General features: G+C 34.1%; 1 protein-coding gene across 1 annotated transcript; it reads left to right on the forward strand.

Moving 5' to 3' along the window:
• Window positions 1-20,987: 20,987 nt before the first annotated feature.
• Window positions 20,988-22,260, forward strand: LOC109800418 (zinc-finger homeodomain protein 2). The gene has a single exon (XM_083066632.1). The coding sequence runs from the start codon at window positions 21,218-21,220 to the stop codon at window positions 21,962-21,964; it is 747 nt and encodes a 248-aa protein (XP_082922758.1). The 5' UTR covers window positions 20,988-21,217; the 3' UTR covers window positions 21,965-22,260.
• The last annotated feature ends 1,946 nt before the right edge of the window (window positions 22,261-24,206 follow it).

Genomic DNA, 24,206 nt, shown 5'->3' on the forward strand with positions numbered 1-24,206 from the left:
TTGTTCAAGTTTCGTCTATTTCATATTTTCAATCCACCCCCGTTTACTTATTCTGAGACTCTTGTTTCCATTTTTTGAGAGATCCAGAAGAGAAAGAAGTTGGTGGTGTCATGGTGTTTTGGCGTGCAAGGAAGAGAGTAGAGAGAGAAATGCATCGTTGTTGGTTTCATTCGATCATGTTGTGGTTGGTGACAGTACATGTAAAAAGTTGCTTGTTTCTCCTTCTGTCTTGTTGCATCTGCGGTTTCCCGCCAGCTGACACAATCACGTAATATCGTAAAACACCAACCGGTAACCACAGAACAGAAACCATAAATTTTGATTAAAAAAAATGTTTAGTGTAAATATAACAATTTACGAACGTATGTGTGTGTGATGATTAATTTCTTTTGATTCTTATCACACAATGATTGTTCATTTGAAAAGAAAATGTAAACTACAATATATATTCATGTAATAGAAACATATATAATGGCGCATATATGGTGCTAAAAGTTGGAAACCCTTACTAGCTATATATGTATATCATATCAACATTATTACAAAGTGTGAGGTATATACCAATGCATATAAATTATGATATGTTTAGATAAAAATTAGGAACGTCTTTTTAAGAATTTTTAGTTTCATTTCCGAATTTTAAGATGCAAAATGAAAAAAGAAATAATTTTTTTATATAGTTTAAACTCTTCTAAATAATATCTAAACATGCACATAGACATTTATATAATATACCCTACTATTAATATAAAATTTTTAAAATATGCTAATAATTAATTTTTAATGAATATTATACTAATAAAGATTAGTTAAATTTTTGGAATAATCTATAATATTAGCTAAAAATCTAAAAATTAAAAATATTTTTATTTCAATTCGTAATATGTACATCTTATTATTGTTATTATTAAAGTCTCTAAATTTTATAGCTTAGATTATTAGAATTCATAACAGAATTAACGTTAAAGATTAATATATGATTAACAAATCTCAATTTTAGAAATTTATATGACAACGCTCTACATTATATATCAGATAATAAATTGATAATTTATTATTTTACTAAATTAGCTAGTTTTTATATATAATTAAATGTAAGTTGTCCATTTGAAGAAAAAGAAAGTAAAAATCTGAAACACACATACACGACACGACAAAGAGAGTAAGTACTCTCTCTGTGTGCGTGTGTCAGAACGTCCCATCACACGTCTATCCGTCCGTTTTGGCTGTTTTTGGAGCATCACATGATCATCATCAACTCATCTACCACTTCACCATTGCCATTGCCCCTACCACCCTATACTTTTTCCTTTACCTATTTGTTTTTCATCTTAATTCCTCAAACACACAACACAATAACCATAACCATCTGGATTATTAATATCTAAATTGAGACGACCGTGTAACTAAATTTCTCACTCCACTTTTTGTGTGGATCTTTTTATTTAGCCTTATCACTCTTTTAGCATAACATTCTTCTTGAGGATCGGATTTCCCTAACAAGGAAATGACACAAAGTAGCTTCGTTTTACAATGGATTAGTTATTTGGATGTCGAAAAAGGACTAACCAAGTACCCTCCCGTGTAGTAATTATCGTAGAGTGCCTTATTATTCTTTTAACTTGTTTTGGCTAAAGTCTCTCTTACCCAATGAAATGAAAGTTCAAATGCTTTACTATTTTAATTTGCTTTAAGCATATACGAAGAGACAATGGATGCAGTTAGTGTGGCATGAGCCCTCGAGTTGAGGGAATATATAACAATTATCTTAACAAAAAACCTTTGGAATCAAATGCGTCCAAAATGAAAATGTCTGATTAAAATGTTTAAATGAAGGTATTTTTTGAGAATGGCATTGGATGATTGATGAAGGGCAGGGGTGTTGGAAGACTTTATGTAAGGAGTCATGACATGAACCTCCTTTCTGCATCAATTATTGGGGGCCGTTCTCAGATTTTGATGTGATTAGACTGCCCATCACTTCCAATTTCCAAACACACTTTCGTTTCTTTTCTTTACTTATCACCACATTTACAAAATTGGATGATTCAAATCTACCACGTACGACAAAATTAAAATACTATATTAATTGAGTTTAACAGTGATACATCTTCCGTGTAAAAAAATTTATACCATGAAGTACTAAACACAAATTATAAATTATAGTTAAATTATTTTTAAGATAATTATTATAAAATTAATAAAAATATTGTTCATTGTCTATCATTTTAAAAAAAAAATTTCTACCACTTATATATATATATATATATATATATATATATATAAATAAAATTGATTGCATCATTAATTCATGTAAGATCTATAATAATATTACCATTAAATTTATTGTTAATATAAAAATTGTGACACTATTAATTAATAAAAATTTATCAAATCAATAAATTTATCATACATGATAGTTTATAATTAAAATAATGTAAAATTATTCATATGATCAGTCTATATATTTTTTCTTTTAAAAATATAGGTTAAAAATTAAAAAAAATAGAATATCAAAATATTATTATTAATACATTTTAAATTTGAGTTTTAATCATTTTTGCGTTATTGATTCTTTAATTATTATTTTAAATTTTAGAATATTAAAAGTTTAAAATTATTTGATACCTTTATTAATTAGATTTAAATTAACATACAAAATATTTTAATGATTATCATCAATTTGAATTGATGAAATGAATTATCAAATATTTTTTTAATTATTTTTAAAATTTTGCAAACTTAATATATACAATAAGAACTTTTAATTCAACAATTAAATCGTTAAAATTTGATGTAAAATATGAGTTATTGAGTGAAACAAGTCTACTAAAACTTATTATTAGAGTAAGTGGATTTTTCTTTCTCCATATATACACACACATATATATAAGCAAGTTGTTGGTTAGAGATATTGGACTCTATTCTCTTAAGTAAGGTCTTGTATTCGAGTCTTGTGTACGGATAAAATGTGGTTAAAAGGAGAGACTCCATTAAAGGTGGTTAGATAGGGATCAGTTGTTGACAAAGATGATACTTTGTACTAATAACATGGTTACTCTAATGTGTACGTGTGTACGTGTGTATACGTGTTTGTGTGTAATGATAGATAAAGGGAATGCCATTTATTAGTTTCAAATTTTTTAAGACATGATTACCCTATAAATAATTTATTTATATTTATTTCAAATATTTTTAGTTTTATTCTTATTTATACACTTTCTCCTTTAATAACTACAACTCATTTAAATAAAATCACCGTTAATTAACGTGCAAATTCAAAAATGTAAATTGGATTTACTCTCTTTTTTCCGTAACTAATGCAATGAGTGTTAATTCGCCATCTTTCATATTAAATTTTTCTTCTCTATCTTCTTTTTTTTATTTTTTATTTAATATATATATATATATATATATATATATATATAAAGTGTCTTGACACCATCCCACAAGTGTTATTTAAATAAAATATATAATTGATTATTCAATCACTACTTGTGACCTTATTTTCTTATGTATTTATTCCTTTTTTGCTCTTCCTTTTATTTCTTCGTGCAATTAGAGACCTAGCCTTCATTTTTGGCCCTCCCATGTCTTCATAAATGTTAGCCATCCTAATTGTAAAACTATTGTTGTTCATGTATGTTATTGCTTGATTATATGATTTTATGTTGTATGTTATGGTTGTTTAAGGGGAACACATGGATGAGAAAAACCTAGAGCTAAGTTATGAAACCTTAGTCTAAGAAAAATAATGTAGTTGGTCATGAGAAGGTTGATGTATAAATAGGAAAAATGAAAATTGGAGCTTCATCAGTTTCATTTTCAAATTTTTAAAGAGATAAACCAGATAAAGGAGTATTGAGAAACAAGCATATGATCCCTCCAATAACTTTTAATTTATTCTCTTGAAGTAAAAATGATGCGTTGATAGTTGATATGTAGAGCTTGAATCTTAGGTGTTGTTCTTACCGGAAATCTGCTGTAGAGCTGATCCGCCAGGTAAGATCGGTGAGCCTCCTTCGCTGGTACGCTTGATGCTCCAAGATGGGGGTGATACCTGCCAAAGAGACTCCGATGCTAAAGTTAGGGTTTGTATGAGTATATGTCTCGTATAAGTAATGCACGTACCTTGGTATGATTTTGGGTTGCCTTGGGCCTTGGGCCTGAGATAAGATATAACATGATTAGCTAACGGATCTTGTCCGGGGCGAGATCCTCGGGAATCAGTTGTGATTCACTTAAATGTTGAGCTGACGACACGCAGTGCGCGTCCGAGGTCAGCTTGCGTTGTGGTGCCGAGCTTGGAGCTCGACTTCGCAGTACGGATAGTACAGGTGTGAAAGTGGGTTCTTGAGGGGTTTTTAAAACTCCTTTTTTCTTATTCAAACTTATAGGAAGATGATCAAGGTAAAATAAACTAGTTTTGTTGTTGGTTGATATTGTAACTTGTTGTATGGCATGATTTTGTAGCAAGATGATGACTTAATGTTGTGATTTTAAAGCATTTATCTTGGTTGGGGTTTTGGATTTGGGTCCTGCTTCACGGAGAATTTAATTTTTTATTGCACATTGAATTGCATGGAAGTTTAGATGATGTAAATGATGTTTTTATGTTACAATTAAAGTTGTTGATGTGTTTGATTTGGTCTATTGCCTTGTATTTGAAATGTTCTAGGCTTTCTCGCTCAACAAACTTTAGTAGGATGTAGGACTAGCTATAAACAATACATTCTTGCTTAGCGATATAGGTATCACTTAATGAAAATGATGAAAAAAAATGAATCTTATTAGGCAAACCATTAATTTATCATTATTTATGCACCCAATTCATGTCATACTCATGTCACTTCCTTTAGTTAATGCCCCTCTAACCAATGTTTACCTTATCGGTCGTGTTTAGGGATAGGAATAAAAGGGATAAAAATAGGTTAGATTAGATCAAACTTTGAATATATATATGTAACATTTTATATTTTGTGATGTTTAATTAATGTATATGATTAATGGTATCATTAGTTGTAAGTGGTTGAGAGCTACTGTTTAAGAACTTTGGTGTCAAAGGATCTTGAGAGTAAGGTTACCTCTAAGAGTCTCAAGTATGGTGGTTCAGCCCCAAGAAGGGTATATAAAATTTTTCTTAAGATGTGAACCTCATAAATTTATGTTTTCAAAAATTATAGAGATAAGTTACAAAGAAGTTCTCTAAACCCAAATATCTTTCTCCATCTTTTTGACTAAAAACCCTTTCCTTTCTACCTTCCTATAATCGAATCCACCTATTTGAGCTAGGAGATACAAGCTTGAGGAGTTTAAGATCTTGAGTCAGAACCGTGCAAAGAGTTTCTACTTCTTCCTCTTTGTTTCTCTTTGAAGTTACTAGAGGTAAGGGAAACTTGTTTTTGAATAATTATTGATGTATGGTGATTGGTTGTTGCCTAGAATCATTGATCTATAATTGTTGTTGATGGAAATCCATGAGATGATGATTTATGAAGTTGGGGGTTCTCTTGAAGTTATGAGTTGAATATGTTGATTATTGATCCATGATGAATGCATGTTGAATTTTTTTGTTGAGTTCTAGGTAGATTGGCCAATCTAGTTCTTGCATAAGTACAAAAAATCGCATCACGTTGGGCACACCTTCAAGGTGCCAGGCAATCAAGGGGCATCGATCTATCTTGTTCACGTCATATGCATGATTGGTGACATCGAACGTGAGAGAGAATTGTCTTAGGTTAAAATTTCACTAGACACAGTTTAAATGACATCAAGTGCAATTTGAATGGCACCGAACGTGGTTTAAATGGCATCGAGTGCAAGAAGAAAGAATCATCTATGTTTGGATTGACATCGAATGACGATAGAGTACCGTCGAAATGAATTAGGTGATGGACATCTACTTGATTGGGGTCGGGCGTGGGCTTTTTTCCATGCCAAGCGCAAAAGAGTAGGAAACCCTCTACCTCAACTACATTGGGTGCCAAGGGGATGACATCGAGTGCGAGTTGCATGATTTTAATGTGATGTTTAAGTTGTTTCATGATTGAAAGATGATCATTAAGTTGTATGATGGAGATGATGTAGTGATAGCTCATTATGTTTCAAGTTGATATACTAGATAATGATGTTTGTGTTGTTAAGTTGTAAGTTGATAAATGATTAAGTTGTGAAGTTGTATGATGCTACAATTGATTAAGATGTTAAGTTGTTAGACAAGTGGTGTAGATACATGTCTTTGTTGAGATACATGTTGATGGAGGACCATCCATGATACTTCATGTGAAACCCATCACATGGTCCAATGCTATGACTAATTTTGAGTAGTGTAGGATTTATTTGGTTTATTCCAATTTTACCCTTGTATTTTGGGGTATTTTAGTCATAGGATTTATTTTCTTTGTATTTCCTATTTTACCCTTGTATTATGGGGTGCTTTAGATAATTAGGGTTTTCAATTTTTGGGCTAGGGTGTTTTAGAGGAGGTGACGCAATTTTTGGCAAAGTTTGGACCTATTTTTGGTGTTAGAAAGGCTTAGGCCCAAGTGGAGGGCAAAGGTTGCATGGTCTTATCATGCACCTTGTTATAGCCAATCTAAACCCATAGATTCCAAACTTGGCCACCAAGTTGCATCTAGGGTTAATTTGGCATTGCATTTGGAGTGCATTTGGCCTTGGCATTTTCGGCCATGCAACCCTAAATGCAACTCCTCCTATAAAAACCCCACACCCCACCACTTGTAAACACTTTGGATTATATAGAATTTGAGTGAGCTTTTATGCCTCAAGCCCTTATCCTTAGTCCCTAGGGTTGCTTCGGCTAGCCTTCCTTCATTCTCCACCCTTGGAGAGTGAAACCTAGAGTGGCCTCCACCTACCTTGGAGTGAGCCAACTTTGAGCACCCAAACACCTCCACCCTAAGTGCTTCCGCCCAAACACCATCACTTCACGCCAACCTCCTTTCCTTCACCATATATCCTCCTTTTGTCCACCTTGTTGAACCTAGATCAAGGGCAAGGCTTCCTCTCCTTCATCTCTACATCATTTCATGGAGAAGGAACCCATCAAGTGGTATCAAGAGCCAAGGTTCTACAAGGGTAACATCTAATCTTTTTGTGTCTTCTTTGAGTCTTCTCTTTGTTATTTTTGCTTTCGGTCACTTTCTTCCTCCTTGCTTTCTTTGTGTGGCCGAATAGCTTTAGGGTTCACACCTTGTCCTTGTGAGCCTTCCATGCCATTTTAGGTTTCCATGTTTTTTAGGGTTGCCATGCTTTTCATTTTTCTTGAGTCTCATATGAAAATACCATGAATATGCTTTTCATTTTTTAATCCACCTAAAAGTTTTGTCTTTGTATGTTTCCTATATTTTGTCCACATAAATTCTATGTATGTGCCAAACACTTTGCATGAAACACATCAACAAAATATGCCATCTTGCATTACATAGTGGGCGTGACATATATGAACCATCTAGGAGTCATTCATGCATGCTATTTAGTCCTAGCATGTTCTAAGTGATTTTGTGATTTCCATGTGTAAACATTTCCTTGCACATGCATAACCGCCCACTCTCCCTTGCATTCTCACTTGATTTGGTTGTCTTTCTATGCCAAAAGAAACCCTAAAAGAATCTAAGAGGTGTGATGAAATTTGGTGCATAACAACTTGTGCTAAAAAGAACAAAACCAATTCCACTCAAAAATATTCCCTAAGGACCTCTAAATTCACGCCACTTGTCCTACTCTTTCTCTTCTAAAATTTGACCTAAATTTACCACCCACAAGTGCAAAACCTAAGCAACATTGGACTAGACATTGAAAAAAAAAAATTGGACCCAAGGACTATTAAACAAAAGTTGACGTGAGAAATAGAACAAAAAAAAAAGGTATCAAAAAAAAAAAAGTTTGGACCAAAAAGGACTTGTTGCTAGACTTGTGGACTTGGACCTTTACCTTTGCTTTGGAGTTGGACTTGTGACCTTTTTGACCTTATTTTGGGACTTTAATTTTGGCTGGACCGAAACATATAAAGGACTTAATCAAGTGGACTAAACACTAACCTAATTCTAGTGCCTTTCTAGGATTACTCTTTGTGTGCTTCCTTTCTTTGATTGAGTCTTAATTTTTTGCTTGTCTTTCTTGGCCTCTTTTGTTTTGTCATCTTAAATTCTCTTTGAGTTTAGCCTTTCTTAATTGTGCTTTTCAGTTTTTATTTCTTGGACTCTTGCTTTGGGTTGGTTTTAATTTCATTGTAGGTCAAAACCCACTCTAGTCATTTTTCACACCTTTGGTGGATTTGAGTGGAGGGGTGAACCGAATCCAAGCCTAGCCTTTGGAGGGACTTACACCACACATAAAGGAGTGAACAAACACTTGGAGAGGTCTAACACGTTTGTTCATTGTGAAGGAACCCATTTGGAGCAGTTTGAAGACTTGAATCTTTGTTTTACTTGATTTTTGCTTAATTTTTCTCTCTCGGCCTCTTTGTGTTTTTTTGGCCTTAGCTTCTTATTTTGGTTTGTAATTTGGCCATTATTAAACCTCTTCTACTTGGTTTTAGTTCGTGTAGTTGAAGGTGATTTGAAAACCTTCACCTAGGACCTCGACTAGAACATGTTTTAAGTGCTTTCCTTTTGCATGTTTTAAAGTTTTAGTAGTATAATTGCTTAGGACTTTATCTTTGTGCAATTACGTTTAGAAGGCTTGTTTTGCCTACTAGGGGTAACGTGCACACACTCACCTTTGATTGTGCCAATTCGTTTTTGTAAGAGAAAGTAGAAAAGGCTTAGTGATTTTTTACTTGATAGGGCTTGGTTATTAAGTGATTCCTTGTAGTCCACCTTGTAACAGCCCAAGCAACCCGCATGAGGATATTGTCCGCTTTGGCCCACGGCCGCACGGTTTTGCTCTTGGCGATGACACGCATGCCACCCCAAAAGGCCTCCTCACAAGGAAGGTATCCACACCCATATATATGGCATGCTTCGTTCGCCTTCCTAACCGATGTGGGACTATATCCACCCCCCCTCAAGGGAGTCCAGCGCCCTCGCTGGCACACCGATCCGGGCCCCGGCTCTGATACCAATGTAACAGCCCAAGCAACCCGCATGAGGATATTGTCCGCTTTGGCCCACGGCCGCACGGTTTTGCTCTTGGCGATGACACGCATGCCACCCCAAAAGGCCTCCTCACAAGGAAGGTATCCACACCCATATATATGGCATGCTTCGTTCGCCTTCCTAACCGATGTGGGACTATATCCACCCCCCCTCAAGGGAGTCCAGCGCCCTCGCTGGCACACCGATCCGGGCCCCGGCTCTGATACCAATGTAACAGCCCAAGCAACCCGCATGAGGATATTGTCCGCTTTGGCCCACGGCCGCACGGTTTTGCTCTTGGCGATGACACGCATGCCACCCCAAAAGGCCTCCTCACAAGGAAGGTATCCACACCCATATATATGGCATGCTTCGTTCGCCTTCCTAACCGATGTGGGACTATATCCACCCCCCCTCAAGGGAGTCCAGCGCCCTCGCTGGCACACCGATCCGGGCCCCGGCTCTGATACCAATGTAACAGCCCAAGCAACCCGCATGAGGATATTGTCCGCTTTGGCCCACGGCCGCACGGTTTTGCTCTTGGCGATGACACGCATGCCACCCCAAAAGGCCTCCTCACAAGGAAGGTATCCACACCCATATATATGGCATGCTTCGTTCGCCTTCCTAACCGATGTGGGACTATATCCACCCCCCCTCAAGGGAGTCCAGCGCCCTCGCTGGCACACCGATCCGGGCCCCGGCTCTGATACCAATGTAACAGCCCAAGCATCGGTTAGGAAGGCGAACGAAGCATGCCATATATATGGGTGTGGATACCTTCCTTGTGAGGAGGCCTTTTGGGGTGGCATGCGTGTCATCGCCAAGAGCAAAACCGTGCGGCCGTGGGCCAAAGCGGACAATATCCTCATGCGGGTTGCTTGGGCTGTTACACACCTCCCCTTGAAAGTTCACTTTGTGCACTTAAGCCTTTCCTACCTATCTTGCACCTTGAAAACCTTTTTGTGAAAACCTTTTATCACTCACTCTTTGTGAAAACCATTTTCAATCCCTTTTTGAAAAACAATTTGTGAAAACCTTTTTCTTGATCAAAGATGAGTGATCATTCTAGTGTCCATGGTCATAATTCTCGTAGCACTAGGTCTAGTGTTAGGGATGAACTTAGGGAATTGAAAGAGTACCTAAGAAAAAAAGAAGAGGAAAATATAAAAAGAGAAGAAGAATTGAAAAGGAAAGAAAAAGAGTTTGAAAGAAACAATGAGGAAATAAAAAGATTACTTGAAAGATTAGTTGTGGGAGGAGAGGCTAGTGGTTCAAGACCAAAAGTCACTTCTCCTCAACCCTCAAGAGGAAAGGGGCATATGTATGCAAGTGCTCATGAGGAGGAAGGGCATCATACCCAACCTCCAAGTGATCTCTTCTTTAGTAGTCATCACAATGATGATTACTATCAAAGGCCCCCAAGACATCATAGAAATAGGGAGTCCTCCAATAGGGAACCTAACATCAATCTTCCCCCATTTCATGGCAAGGATAATGTTGAAAATTATTTAGATTGGGAAATGAAAGTTGAGCAACTTTTCTCTTGCCATGGAATAAGTGAAGATAGGAAGGTTTCTTTAGCAACCCTTAGATTCCAAGGGCATGCCATGTATTGGTGGACCTCCTTAGAAAAAGAAAGAAGAATAAACCATGAGCCTCCAATTCAATATTGGAATGAGCTCCGTAGTGCCTTAAGAAGGAGGCATATTCCTCCATACTATGACCGAGAGATTATGGACAAGCTACAAAGATTGAAACAAGGGTCCTCTAGTGTGGAAGAATATAGGCAATCTATGGAGTTGTTAATGATGAGGGCTGGGATTAGGGAGGAAGAGAGGACCACAATCTCTAGATTTCAAAGTGGTCTTAATCTTGAGATAAGAGACAAAGTTGAACTTCTACCTTATAGGGATTTGAATGAACTTGTTCAACTTTGCTCAAGAGTGGAGCATCAACTTACAAGAAAACCTTTTCGAAAAGACTCCACTCCCTCTTATTTCAAGAGTTTTAAGAAGGAGGGCCACTCTTCCCTACCTTATCCCAAAGAAGAAAAAGAAAAAGAAAAAGAAAAAGAAAAATCTTTTAAAGCACCTTCCAAAGAGTCTAAGTCAAGTGAAATCAAGTGCTTTAAGTGTCTTGGAAGAGGACATATTGCTTCCCAATGTCCTACAAAGAAAACTATGGTTTTAAAAGCCCAAGACCACTATAGTAGCCTTGATGAAGCTACTTCTTCTTCCTCTAGTAGTGAAGAAGAAGCCATAGATTCCGAGGAAGAAATCTTACCTTGTGAAGGAGACCTATTGTTGGTTAGAAGGCTCCTTAACAATCAATCTAGTGAAATTGACCAATCACAACGAGAGAACTTGTTTCAAACAAAATGCAAGGTCTTAGAAAGTACTTGTTCTCTCATTGTCGATAGTGGGTCTACTTCTAATTGTTGTAGTACTAGATTGGTTGATAAGCTAGCCTTAACTACAAAACCTCATCCTAAACCTTACAAAATGCAATGGATCAATGAGGAAAGAGGTGTTGTAGTCAACCAACAAGCAAGCATACCAATCTCTATTGGCAAATATCAAGAAGAAGTTTTGTGTGACATAGTGCCATTAGAGGTTAGTCATGTCTTGCTTGGAAGGCCATGGCAATTTGACAAGCACATAATCCATGATGGCCTCACCAATAAAATAAATTTCCAACACTTAGGTAAGAAGTTTGTGTGGTGTCCTCTATCACCCTCTCAAGTGAATGAGGACCAACTCAAACTAAAGGCTAAGAAAGATGATGAAGAGAAAAGCAAAAACAAAAACAAAAAGAAAAGAAAAGAAAAAAAGAATTTTTCCTTTGAAGACAAAGGGCTAGGTTCAAAAGAACCTTAACCCTTGTGCCATCCTCCTTCTTTTGGTGCCAAAGAAAGATGGCAATGGAGGATGAGCACCTTTTTAAAAGCCATCATTGAATAAAAGGCACCCAATCCTAAGTTAGATGATTTGGTGAATGAATTGCATGGGTCAATAAATTTTAAATGGTGATGCCTCTTTGGCTCTTCCCTTTTGCCCTAAGCACCTTCATTCAACAAATTATGTACTTAAGGATTGCATAGTTAAGTTTTAATATTTTACTCCCCTAATTGTGGTTTCACTTCTTTTGAAGGATCAATGGAATGGAAGAACTTGAAGATTTGTGGTCAAATCCTTCTCAAGAAGGAGGGCATGATGGAGGACCATCCATGATACTTCATGTGAAACCCATCACATGGTCCAATGCTATGACTAATTTTGAGTAGTGTAGGATTTATTTGGTTTATTCCAATTTTACCCTTGTATTTTGGGGTATTTTAGTCATAGGATTTATTTTCTTTGTATTTCCTATTTTACCCTTGTATTATGGGGTGCTTTAGATAATTAGGGTTTTCAATTTTTGGGCTAGGGTGTTTTAGAGGAGGTGACGCAATTTTTGGCAAAGTTTGGACCTATTTTTGGTGTTAGAAAGGCTTAGGCCCAAGTGGAGGGCAAAGGTTGCATGGTCTTATCATGCACCTTGTTATAGCCAATCTAAACCCATAGATTCCAAACTTGGCCACCAAGTTACATCTAGGGTTAATTTGGCATTGCATTTGGAGTGCATTTGGCCTTGGCATTTTCGGCCATGCAACCCTAAATGCAACCCTAAATGCAACTCCTCCTATAAAAACCCCACACCCCACCACTTGTAAACACTTTGGATTATATAGAATTTGAGTGAGCTTTTATGCCTCAAGTCCTTATCCTTAGTCCCTAGGGTTGCTTCGGCTAGCCTTCCTTCATTCTCCACCCTTGGAGAGTGAAACCTAGAGTGGCCTCCACCTACCTTGGAGTGAGCCAACTTTGAGCACCCAAACACCTCCACCCTAAGTGCTTCCGCCCAAACACCATCACTTCACGCCAACCTCCTTTCCTTCACCATATATCCTCCTTTTGTCCACCTTGTTGAACCTAGATCAAGGGCAAGGCTTCCTCTCCTTCATCTCTACATCATTTCATGGAGAAGGAACCCATCACATGTCTTTGTTGAGATACATATAAACTAGAGAAAATTAAAGATATTTTAGAAATTAAAATATCTCAGTACGTGAATATAAGTTGTGGTGCTCTGAGAGTCAATTAAGAATCCTTTGAAAAGTAAGTTGTTTCTAAATGGGTTATTATTTTTAAGTTGTCTCCTCTAGGTTTTATATGAAATTCGTATGTAGGTAAGGTTGAGACATACATGTACAGAGTGACCAATTGAGTAAAGTACAAGGTTGGGGACTTAACCCCTAATTGAGTATTGTAAGTTAATATCGTGGTAGACTCATACCCAAGTTATTATACTTTGACAATAGTACTATATTTCCTTGTTTAAATGGCGACACCTAAAAAATCAAATTAAGTTGATAAATAAGTTCTCTTAAAGGCATGGAGTTGTATATACTTGACTTGGTTGCAATAGGTCAAACATTGTGATTCAATAGAATTGAGCTGCTTAAACTACCCACCTTTGTTGTAGGAGATCTCCTTAATTGATATATGTGATGATACATTAGATGTGTATTATTGTTTATGTTAAGCACGTTCGTTGAGATGAAGTTGATTAGTTAGATTGTGTAGCAACTGGTATGTGTGATACATGGTGATAAGTTGAAGTTGCATGGTGAATGAAAGTTGTTGTTTAAGTTATCTAAGTTATTGCTTAATGTTGTTTTGTATGTTGATGTTGATTCTTTTCACAAACTTAACATTTATTTTCCTTGTCATTAGAACTGTAATTATCATATTTGGTATGAGAGCAGAGCACGATTAATAGATTTCGCTTGTTTGGATGTTGGAGGGTCATGTTGGAGATGACTGGACTTTGTGGTGACATTGCTTTTATACAATTTTAGTTGTATAAAGGCGTTGACTGAAAATATGATAATTTTGTGTATAGTTTTGCATAATATATGTATATTGTATATATGTACATGATATGTATGTGACCCTTCAAGGAATTCATGTTTTATTTTTCGTTGCGTAATAGTTAAACTATACTAAGTGTAATGACCCGTCGAGTTGTTATAATATATGTTGGGCATATTCTATAAATTTAAAGCTATTGTTTAACTCATTATCTATCATAGATTTTTTTATAGGTCTGACCTGACCTTTTTAAAAGTTTGGTTTGATCTAACCTATTAGCCTATTTAAAAGTCTATTTTATACTAATAACGTTAAATAGACCAATAAACTTAATTTTAAGTTAGTTATCAGATCTATTTTGAAATATGTGTGCGATTCTTTTTTTAATTTGTTTGATAAAAAAATTTACTTTATGATTATTATTATTATTTAAATTAAGAGTTTAAAATAAAAACTAAGGTAAGAGGGACAAATACACTAATGTACATTAATGCACAAACTATAATGAAAAAAGATAATCCTTTTTAAAAAATTAATTTTCAAAATAATTCCTATATCTCATTTGAAATATTCTAAATAATCAATCATGAAGATATTGAAAAAGAGTAGGCAAAAATATGACTACTAAAATTTTTATTTTCGATTTCATGATTTCGTATGGACAAAAAATGTAAAACATTTTGTAGAAATGTCAAAATTAAATAATGATAATTTGATTTTTTGTGTTACATATTTTATTTTTAATTATATTGCTAATAATATAATATGATATATATAGGGAGAGAGAGAATATTTTTCATTATATATATATCGATAAATAAGTTGGTACTAACAAATTTTTTTTTAAGCAAGCTCGATATTTTTAAATATTTAAACTTGACTTTTTTTTATTTATTAAATAAGTTAGACCATAAACTTGTTTTTAATGTTTAATCTATTCACATCCCTAATCATCTCACATAATGCACACAAGACATGCTCTCTTGGTTGATGACTAAAAGAATATAATAGAAAATTAATATATACATTTTCAACAATCTTATTATCCCTTAGAAGAAATTTTGTGACTCATAAATTTATGATTTTATAGGAATTATAATTTTTAAACATGAAAAAATTTGTCGTGTATCAAACATCTCCTTAGAAAAACAACTCATTTATTAATATCTACCTCAACATTTTACTTAACAATAATTAATTATTAAAATAATTTAATTTTCATAATTGTCAATGACATCTTTAATTTAATTTAATTTTTTTTATCAAGTAACTTACAAATTATTTTTTTCTTCTTTTTCTTTCTCCCATAAATCAAACTTATCATAAAGTTAATTGAAAACATAACTTTAAATTATAAAAACATAATAAATTTTTTAAGTTATATTAGTGGATGTAACTTATAAGTTGTTAGTCTAACTTGCTAAACATAACTTTTGCATATTCTTTTTATAAGATTCAATTATATAATTTATTATAATCAAGAAATTATTTTAGTTGTTAATATTAAATTTATCTTAGATTAATATATATTTTTGATATGTACTTCAAATATTAATAAAAAATTTATTTTATCATGTGTCACATATTTGGAAGGATCTTTTTTATATATATATTGATTTTATCTGATTTGAGCATAATTATCTTTAATAAAAAATACATGTTGTCTACTTATTAAATTAAAATAAATTATTTAAATTAAAAATTATAAAAACAATTAATAAAATTATATTTTAGATTGTATTTTGTATATGTATTAAAATTAACTTACAGTTTTGTATTAAATTTTTTAAAAGAAAAAAAGAGTAATATATTTTCCTACATTTTTCTTTTGTAGTTTTAATTCTTTAACATTCTCTGTTTTTAATTAGTTTAGGGAAGTAAGTGCATGTTGACGCCAAGACTCGTCACCCATGTCGGAGAAGACCGCACGTAGCAATAGCTGCCTTTAATGCCGACAACTTATATATTTATTTTTCTAATAATTTTCATGTCTCTCTCTTCCTCACCTACGCCCATCACTCATACCAGTACTACCCTACTCATTCTATTTGTTCTTTGAAAAATTCATACATCTAGACTTTAATTTTTAGTCTTAGAAGCATAAGAAAGAAAAGATTAAAAAAGTAAAAGATTTGACAATTAATATAATATAATAATCAGAGAAATAAAAAAAAATAGAAATGTTATCCAAATGTGTGAAATAGTACAATTGTTGTTCTTCTTTTTCTCTGAAAAGCACTCCTACAAATCTACAGCTATAACATTAGCAACACGCACAATTCATCGGCCCCTCCCTACTATGTGGGAACGAACAGAAATCCCCACCAATAAGAGCAACATAATTAAATTGATAAATGGATAAGTTGTTAAGAAAATTTATCGAAAGAGGTAAAATTGATTTATTTATTATTATAATTTAAATTTTAACTCAATAAACATAATTAAAAAAAATCTCTTTTATTTAGACTCTGTTCAATCCACGCGCCTCCTTGAGTGGGCCCATACAACGTCATTTCCTTTCGGGCACCGGAATGCGTGCCCTCTGGAATGCCTTAAAATTAACCCGCAGGATTTCAGTTTCAGTGTTTGTCATGCCATTTGGTGAAACGCGTGGCATGATTTTGTTCTGTATCCTATTTTTGTTACTTGCATAATCTTTTACCTATATTATTATGTAATATATATATATATAACATTGGAAAAATGGATCGATAATTCAACTGATTTTATAAAATTAATTAGTTCATATTTTTTTTAAAAATAGATAAGATTTTTTAATATGGATCGGATTGATTTGTATCAATTTAGATTTTTTGAAAATTATTAGATAAAAATCGACGCATATACTAACAGATGAACAATATTGTTGACAAAATGATGACGATCGTGACAGAATTCTTAGAGCATCTATAATGGGAGTTGCTTATAAGCAACTCCCAACCACTTTAAATGGGTCCCACTGTGCCACGTCACTCATAAGCAACTCATATTACATTTTTACAATTTTTGCTCCAATGAGAATTGCTTATAAACACTCCTACTTTTTACAACTCATACTACACTTTTTTGACACCTCACACTACACTTTATGATAAAATTTTATAAAATTAATTATTATGAATAATATATAAATATAAATAACTAACAAATTTAAAATTATAATAATAAAAAATATCAATAATAAAAAAAATACATAATAAAAAAATACAAAAAATTATAATAAAAAAATACATAATAAAAAAATACCAAAAATTATAATAATAAAAAAAATTACATGATATAAAAAAAATATAAAAAATTACATAATACATAAAAAATATAAAAAAAATACATAATACATAAAAAAAATAAAAAAAATCACATCTCTCAGACTCTCACTCACGTTTTCTTCCAATCACTCTTTCTTTCTCTTCGGTCTTTCTTCACTCTCTCTTCACGGGGGGTTTTGTTGTGCACAGGAGTCTAGGTGCAGAGGGGTCGCGCGCGGAGGGGACAACCGTGTGGAGGGGGTCACGCGCGGAGGGGCGTACGGGCCGGGAGTCCTGGTGCGCTGGGCGGAGGGGTTTGACCGGGCGGTTCGCGCGGGCCGGCGGGTCTGGTTGTGCGAAGCTGCGTGCGCGGGGCGGAGGGGTCTGGCCGGACGGATCCGCGCACCGGCCGGATGGAGGAAGAAGAGGTGAAGGATGTTTTTCCTGTTTTTTTGATTTACCAAGTTTCTGTCCATATTCCACCTGGATCAGTTTCAACCAATCAAACTCCTCTTCTTCAAAATTTTCAGTGCTAAGCACCATTCCTTGTACAAGCAACTGAGAAAAAAATTTAAGCAACTGAGTTGCCACGTAGGATAAGTCCAATGACAATTTCTAACAAGCACCGTTGCTTGTCAGTAAGCAACACACTAAGAACATGCCGCTGGAGGTGCTCTTAGAGAGCGGATGAACATTAAATTCGAAAATAATTGATGCGATCTCATAGAATACCACCGATGATATTTGTGCTGTTAATTTACCCGACAGATGAGATGAATGTAAGAGTTTTCATGAATTAATTTTTTTTGAAAAATTCAATTCGAATCAAATTCACTTTATAAAAAATATTTTTTTTTAAATATAGATCAACTTTTTTTTTTTTTTTTTAATTCAATCAGTTTGATACAGTGCATATTGTACAACTTACATCTAACAAAGTACAAAAGTTAAAGGATATTTTAATGATGTGCAGTACTTTTTACCGCACATGTTGAAAAGCAAAATTTAAGTTTAACTATTTGTTTATCCTTATAATTTAACAAATTTTAACTTTCAATTTCTTTAGTAAAAGAACATTTTAACTCGGTTCTTAATCCTTTCCATCATTGTTGACTATTATTACAAAAGTCAAGAGTTAAAATATTTTTTTATAATTTTATTTTTTAGTTCTTATAACTTAAAATAAATTTTATAATTTTTATATTTATTATTTTTTCAATTTTTTGTAATCTTTATAGTTTATAATGAAATATATATTTTTAGTCTTTATATATATAATTTTTAATTTTTTTAGTCATTGTTATTAATTCTTTTTGTAGTTATTTCTTTAACATCTATGTGACATAAATATTAATTTAATTTTAGATATTTTATTTCAAATTTATTTTATTAGAATTATTTTAAATTATATTTCTCGACACGTTGTGTCTTTATACTTTACTTACAATATCTATTCTCAAGACATTTTTTTTATCCTTACAAAATTAAAGATCTTTATTACATTAATACAAAACAAATAATGTTACAAAAATAAAATAGCAATATAAATAAAATAACTAAAAAATTGCAAGTATAAAAACTAAAAATTTTATCTTAAACTACAAAAACTAAAAAAGATTGTATGAGTTAAATATAGGGGTTAAAAAAATGTATTTTAAATTATAACAACTAAAAAATAAAGAAAATGAAACTATATAAAAGTTAAAAAAAAAAAGTATTTTAGCCAAAATTAAAAGATTAACTTATATAGAAACAAAAGCATGAAATTTATTTTTTACAAAAACTAAAAAAATGTATGAATATAGATTAAAATTTAATATTTTAATTATATAGATTAAAATGTTAAATTCATGAAACTATAAAGATTAAAAGAGTAATTAAATATAATTTATATTTTTCATTATTTGCTTAAAGTATATTTCAAGGATGTTTGATGACTTTATAAGTTCATTTAAAGAACTTATAAGCTAACTTGAACAAAATAAGTTTATTTGGCATATGAGCTTATAAACTAATTGAAGTAGTTTTAAATTTATAATTTTTTAATTTTTTTATTCTCATTAATTTAATATATTTTTTTATCATATTTAATTTAAAAAACTTATATATATATATGCAAAAATTTATTTATCAATTAAATTAATCACTTTTTAAATTATATATATTATTTTAATTACTCTAAAACTACTATTATATTATTTATCTTTCCTAATTAATAATTATATACTATACCTATTTAAGGACATACTAGTAATCTTCACTTAGTTAATTAGGATTTTGAGGCTGAATGAGTGGTCTGAGTCAAGAGATAAGATGGGATACCTGTAAAAGACACTTGAACGTTCAAGTCATAATAAAAGCACAAATATCGATAGTAATAATAAATGAACAATAGTTTTACCTCGTTTTATGCGACTATTTATACTTATCGTAGTGGGCTTGGATCTTTTGACCTTGTTGCAATTAGGTAATTTGGCTGGTAATGGCGGATTATCGCCTAATCCTGATTATGTTTACTGTCGATCATAATTCGTTTGATTACTCTTTAATTTATGATGTTTTGGCTTGATTGTCCACCCCCAGGATCGGAATGTTCCTTTGATCTCAACCTGATCAACTGTTGATCATGTCGAGACCTTTAGGATTGTCTAGGTCATGGAGTCGAGGCTGTTTGAAGGAAAAAGGGGATGTGTTGTGCCTAATGACTAGGATTCAGGTGTCGAGATGGTTGAAAACTAGATCATTACTCCAATGTTTATTTTGTGAATTCATCATTTTCATCTTCGATGACTGAAGTGATCGAGGGACATTACCCCAGTCCTTAGCCATCGAGGTCACCAGAGATAGAACCTGATTCCTCCGTTGTTTTGTGCTTTGGCCTAGGTGGCCAAGACTATTGATTGGATGTGACACGTGGATAACACGTGATTCTGAGTTCCACCCGGTATATAATCCTTTCCAATTTTAATGCATATCTTACACTATTTATCACTCCTAATTAATTCTAACATTTTTTCTAACCAATTAAAGTAGATGTCCTTTAAAGAGTATATAATTAATATATTTAAAAAATTAAAAAATTACATAAAAAATATTTTAATCTAAAAATAATTAATATAATAGACAATATAAATTGATACTTATATATTGAAACAATTAATTATTCTAAGTTGAGTATGTAATTGAGATAGCATCATTTTACATCAATAAACCAATCTTACAAAATACTTTAACTCAATAAGCTAATTTATAAGATTTTAATTTTTCAACCCACCCTAGTTTATAATTGAAGTTTTTAACTAGTTTATAAACTTTTAACAAATTTATAAGCTATGCTTTAACTGAATAAGCTAATTTATAAGATTTTAATTTTTCATGCCTAGTTTATAATTGAAGTTTTTAAATAGTTTATAAACTTTGAGTTTTAATGTAAGCACTTTTAAAGTAATGTTTTATATGTTTAATATTACCCTTATAACATTTAAATTTAATTATATTATTTATCTATTTTGTGATTGGTGATGGCCTGAGGCAGAGTAGAGAGTACTGGCACTACTGGCACCGAAAGTGAAAACTTTCCACGGTTAATTTTGCGTATGCATTCATGTGCGAGCGGTGAAAAAGAAAAAACGAAGAAATGACGGAGTGACCGGACATAGCCGGTGGAAGGTGACGATCTTAAGACAAATCGAGAGAGTTGTATTGAGTATTTGTATGTGCTCTAATTGTCGCGTCCTCAGAAAACAAAGAACCGCAAAAGTATATCAACCAATACCTTTCGACAAAGAAAGCACGAACACAAGAGAAGAAAGAGAGAGAAACACTGATAGACTAGTTCAAAGTGCAAAGTGCAAAGTCACAACTCACAAGTGCCAACCCTCTTCCTCTTCTTCTTCTTCTCCTCTTCTCATAACCCAAAACATTCCCTAGTCTCCAAACTTCAGGATTTCGCCAAATGGAATTCGAGGATCCGGAGGAGCAAGAGGAAGAGCTTTGTATGGCAGGTGGAGCCAGTTACGACTCGCTGCCCAACCCGACTCGGATGAAGATGCCAGGTGGGGCGGAGGTTATGGCGGCGACGCCGGTCAGGAGCACCAGCAACGGCGCCGGCGCCGGAAAGGCGAGGTACAGAGAGTGTCTGAAGAATCACGCCGTCGGGATCGGCGGCCATGCCCTCGACGGCTGCGGCGAGTTCATGGCGGCGGGGACGGAGGGAACTCTGGACGCGCTGAAATGCGCCGCCTGCAACTGCCACAGAAACTTCCACCGCAAGGAGAGCGACGCCGTGGCGGTGGGCGGGGAGGCGTACCTGCTGGCGCACCACCCGCCTCCGCCGCCGCAGTTCGCGGCGTACTACCGGACGCCGGCGGGGTACCTGCACGTGGGAGGGCAGCACCGCGCGGCGGGGACGCTGGCGCTGCCGTCGACCTCCGGTGGCGGCGGGACGCAGAGCACTCGGGAGGACCAGGAGGACGTTTCGAACCCGAGTGCAGGAGGAAGCGGTTCGAAGAAACGGTTCAGAACGAAGTTCACATCTGAACAAAAGGACAAAATGCTGGACTTGGCCGAAAAACTAGGTTGGAGGATTCAGAAACACGACGAGGCTGTGGTCCAAGCCTTCTGCAACGAAACCGGCGTTAAGCGTCACGTTCTCAAGGTTTGGATGCATAACAACAAGCACACTCTCGGTAAGAAGCCCTAGGAATGAAAACCAAACAAGAAACAAATTCACCTGCATCTATTTCTTCTCTCTCTTCCACCTTACTTTCACTAGCTAGCTTACCCAAATCCTTAGGGTTTCTATTTCTTTCTCCTTTTATTATGGGTGGGGCTGTGTTTAATTTCTGCTTCTGTTAGTGTTTGAGGATGTAGATGTAGGTAAGGTTCTGGTTCCACCCCGATTAATTAGCTAGAGCGAATTATTATTGCTGAATGCTGATGGTGATTGTCATGGACTAATTTTATTTTTATTTCAGTGCCAAAATCAGATTTTGAGTACTCTATGTCTTTTTTCTCGTGGTACATCTTCCAGTGCTAGCGTATTTTTTGCAGTTTGTTACAATGGTGACGCGTTTGGAACCTTTTTTTCGCGTCCAAGATATCAGCTGTTATAAGATATGAAGGTGATGACGATTGACGAGACGACGAGGCTTAAAATAAGTGACATCTAGTTAATTTGTTTGTCTATAGTGATATGATGTTCTACATCCTTAGACACTTGTAGGAACTAGGAACCTTCAATGCTTTCTAACTCACCTGCATTTTCCGTTTTTCATGTCTTTCAATTCGTCTCTCTCTTTTGCTTCTTCGGATAATGGCAAACCCTTTTTTGGCTTCTTCCACGCACTGAAGAAAGTGAGGAAAATCATCGTCATTTCGGCATCTCCGTCATGCATTTTCAATTTTTCAGAATCCTATTTTTTTCTCCATTATTTTATTAACTTGGTTTATTTCCTTTCACATAGTGTTAGACGTATTTAGTTTATACAAAGAAAATATATGATTTTAGATATATAAGATGGTATAAATTTAGTTGCCAGGCTACGTGTTTGTAACCCTTGGACTATAGAGGTCATTAATGAATTAATGATGTGGTAGAATGTATATTGAATTTCTTTGCTCATTATTTTCCCAAACGAGCTAGAAATTGGTAGCACTTTATTAAGTTGTTATCAGTTCAATTCATTGTGGAGGAGGTTGAACAGGAACCATATTTGTTTGCAAGTGGTTGGGTCTTTCTTCATCATGACCTGGGTCGACTGAGCGAGGAAAGGGACTGTTGTAATTAATGTTTTTTTATTGCATGCAAGTTATGTGGAATTTGAGAAGTGTCTGCTTATGTTTTCTCTTAAGTTGGGGTAGAAAATATGGAAGACAAATCCAGTTTTATGTTGGAGAAATAATTAAACTTTGATTGATTTTTCTCCATCCCCCATTTATTCCTTCAAATATTATCTCTGTTTTCCACTTGGAAAATAATATTTTCCCTTGTTTTGACGAACTTCTCCTTTCTATTAACAACCAAGCTATAAGCACATAGAAGAATCACAATAGTACACGAGTTACACAACCCTCTCTCTCTCTCTCTCTCTTTTTTTTTTTTTTTTTTCCTGCTGCACTCCAACTACTACCATCAATGAGGTTCTGAGAGGCATGGGGAGAGAATCTATTTGGATCCCTAGAATCTCTGTCACGTCCGTTCCCTCCTCCTTCACAATGATGGTTGAACTTGTTGACTCGTTGCAATATTTAAGAAGGTGGAGTAGTACTTAAAAAGATCAAGTAATATTACTAGTGAACGAATTATGAATGTAACTAGCTTCTTGTTGTTGCTAGCTTTATGGGTCAGCTTTAATATGCATGCTAAAGGGGGGACCTGGTTGATTACTTGGGGAAAGATGGAGAACCGTGCTACTTTGTAACCTTCCTAATTGAAACCCTTGGTTCTGATGTTTCAATTATAGTAGCAGGATATGCTTTTATGGCACACCTTGCTTCTTAAGTAGTCCAAACCCTGTCCATTACCATTTACACGTTTAAGATGCTTTGCTTGTTTTGGGGGGTCTTCAGCATCGGTTAAAGCTGAGTGCTTCAACTGTGGTCCACACAATATAATGTAATCCTTTGCTGTAAGTTTTGGTTCATATCACTCAGATACAAACGCCTACATATCCGTATCTCTCCTACAAACATGTCCATCACTTAATGGCTATTGTCTACAACCCCTTCCATCGTTCAATTGTAAGCAAATTATTGATAATTTCTTTGCTTGAGTCATATTAAACTCAGTTTTTTAAATAAAGTTTTAAGTTTAAATTTTATAAATATAAAAATATGATAGAAAAAAGAGATTTTATTAAAAATAATCTGTATATTTTTATAAAAATTAATTATTAACGAAGTGGATAAATTCTGCTTAACACTAACATAATTATAAAAAAGAA

Source organism: Cajanus cajan, chromosome 11 (assembly GCF_000230855.2).
Source record: "Cajanus cajan strain Asha chromosome 11, NIPB_CcT2T_4, whole genome shotgun sequence".
NCBI classification, from domain to species: domain Eukaryota; kingdom Viridiplantae; phylum Streptophyta; class Magnoliopsida; order Fabales; family Fabaceae; genus Cajanus; species Cajanus cajan.

Bases quoted from the DNA above. Each gene is read 5' to 3' on its own strand.
- LOC109800418 (XM_083066632.1), top strand. From the start codon at position 21,218: ATGGAATTCGAGGATCCGGAGGAGCAAGAGGAAGAGCTTTGTATGGCA.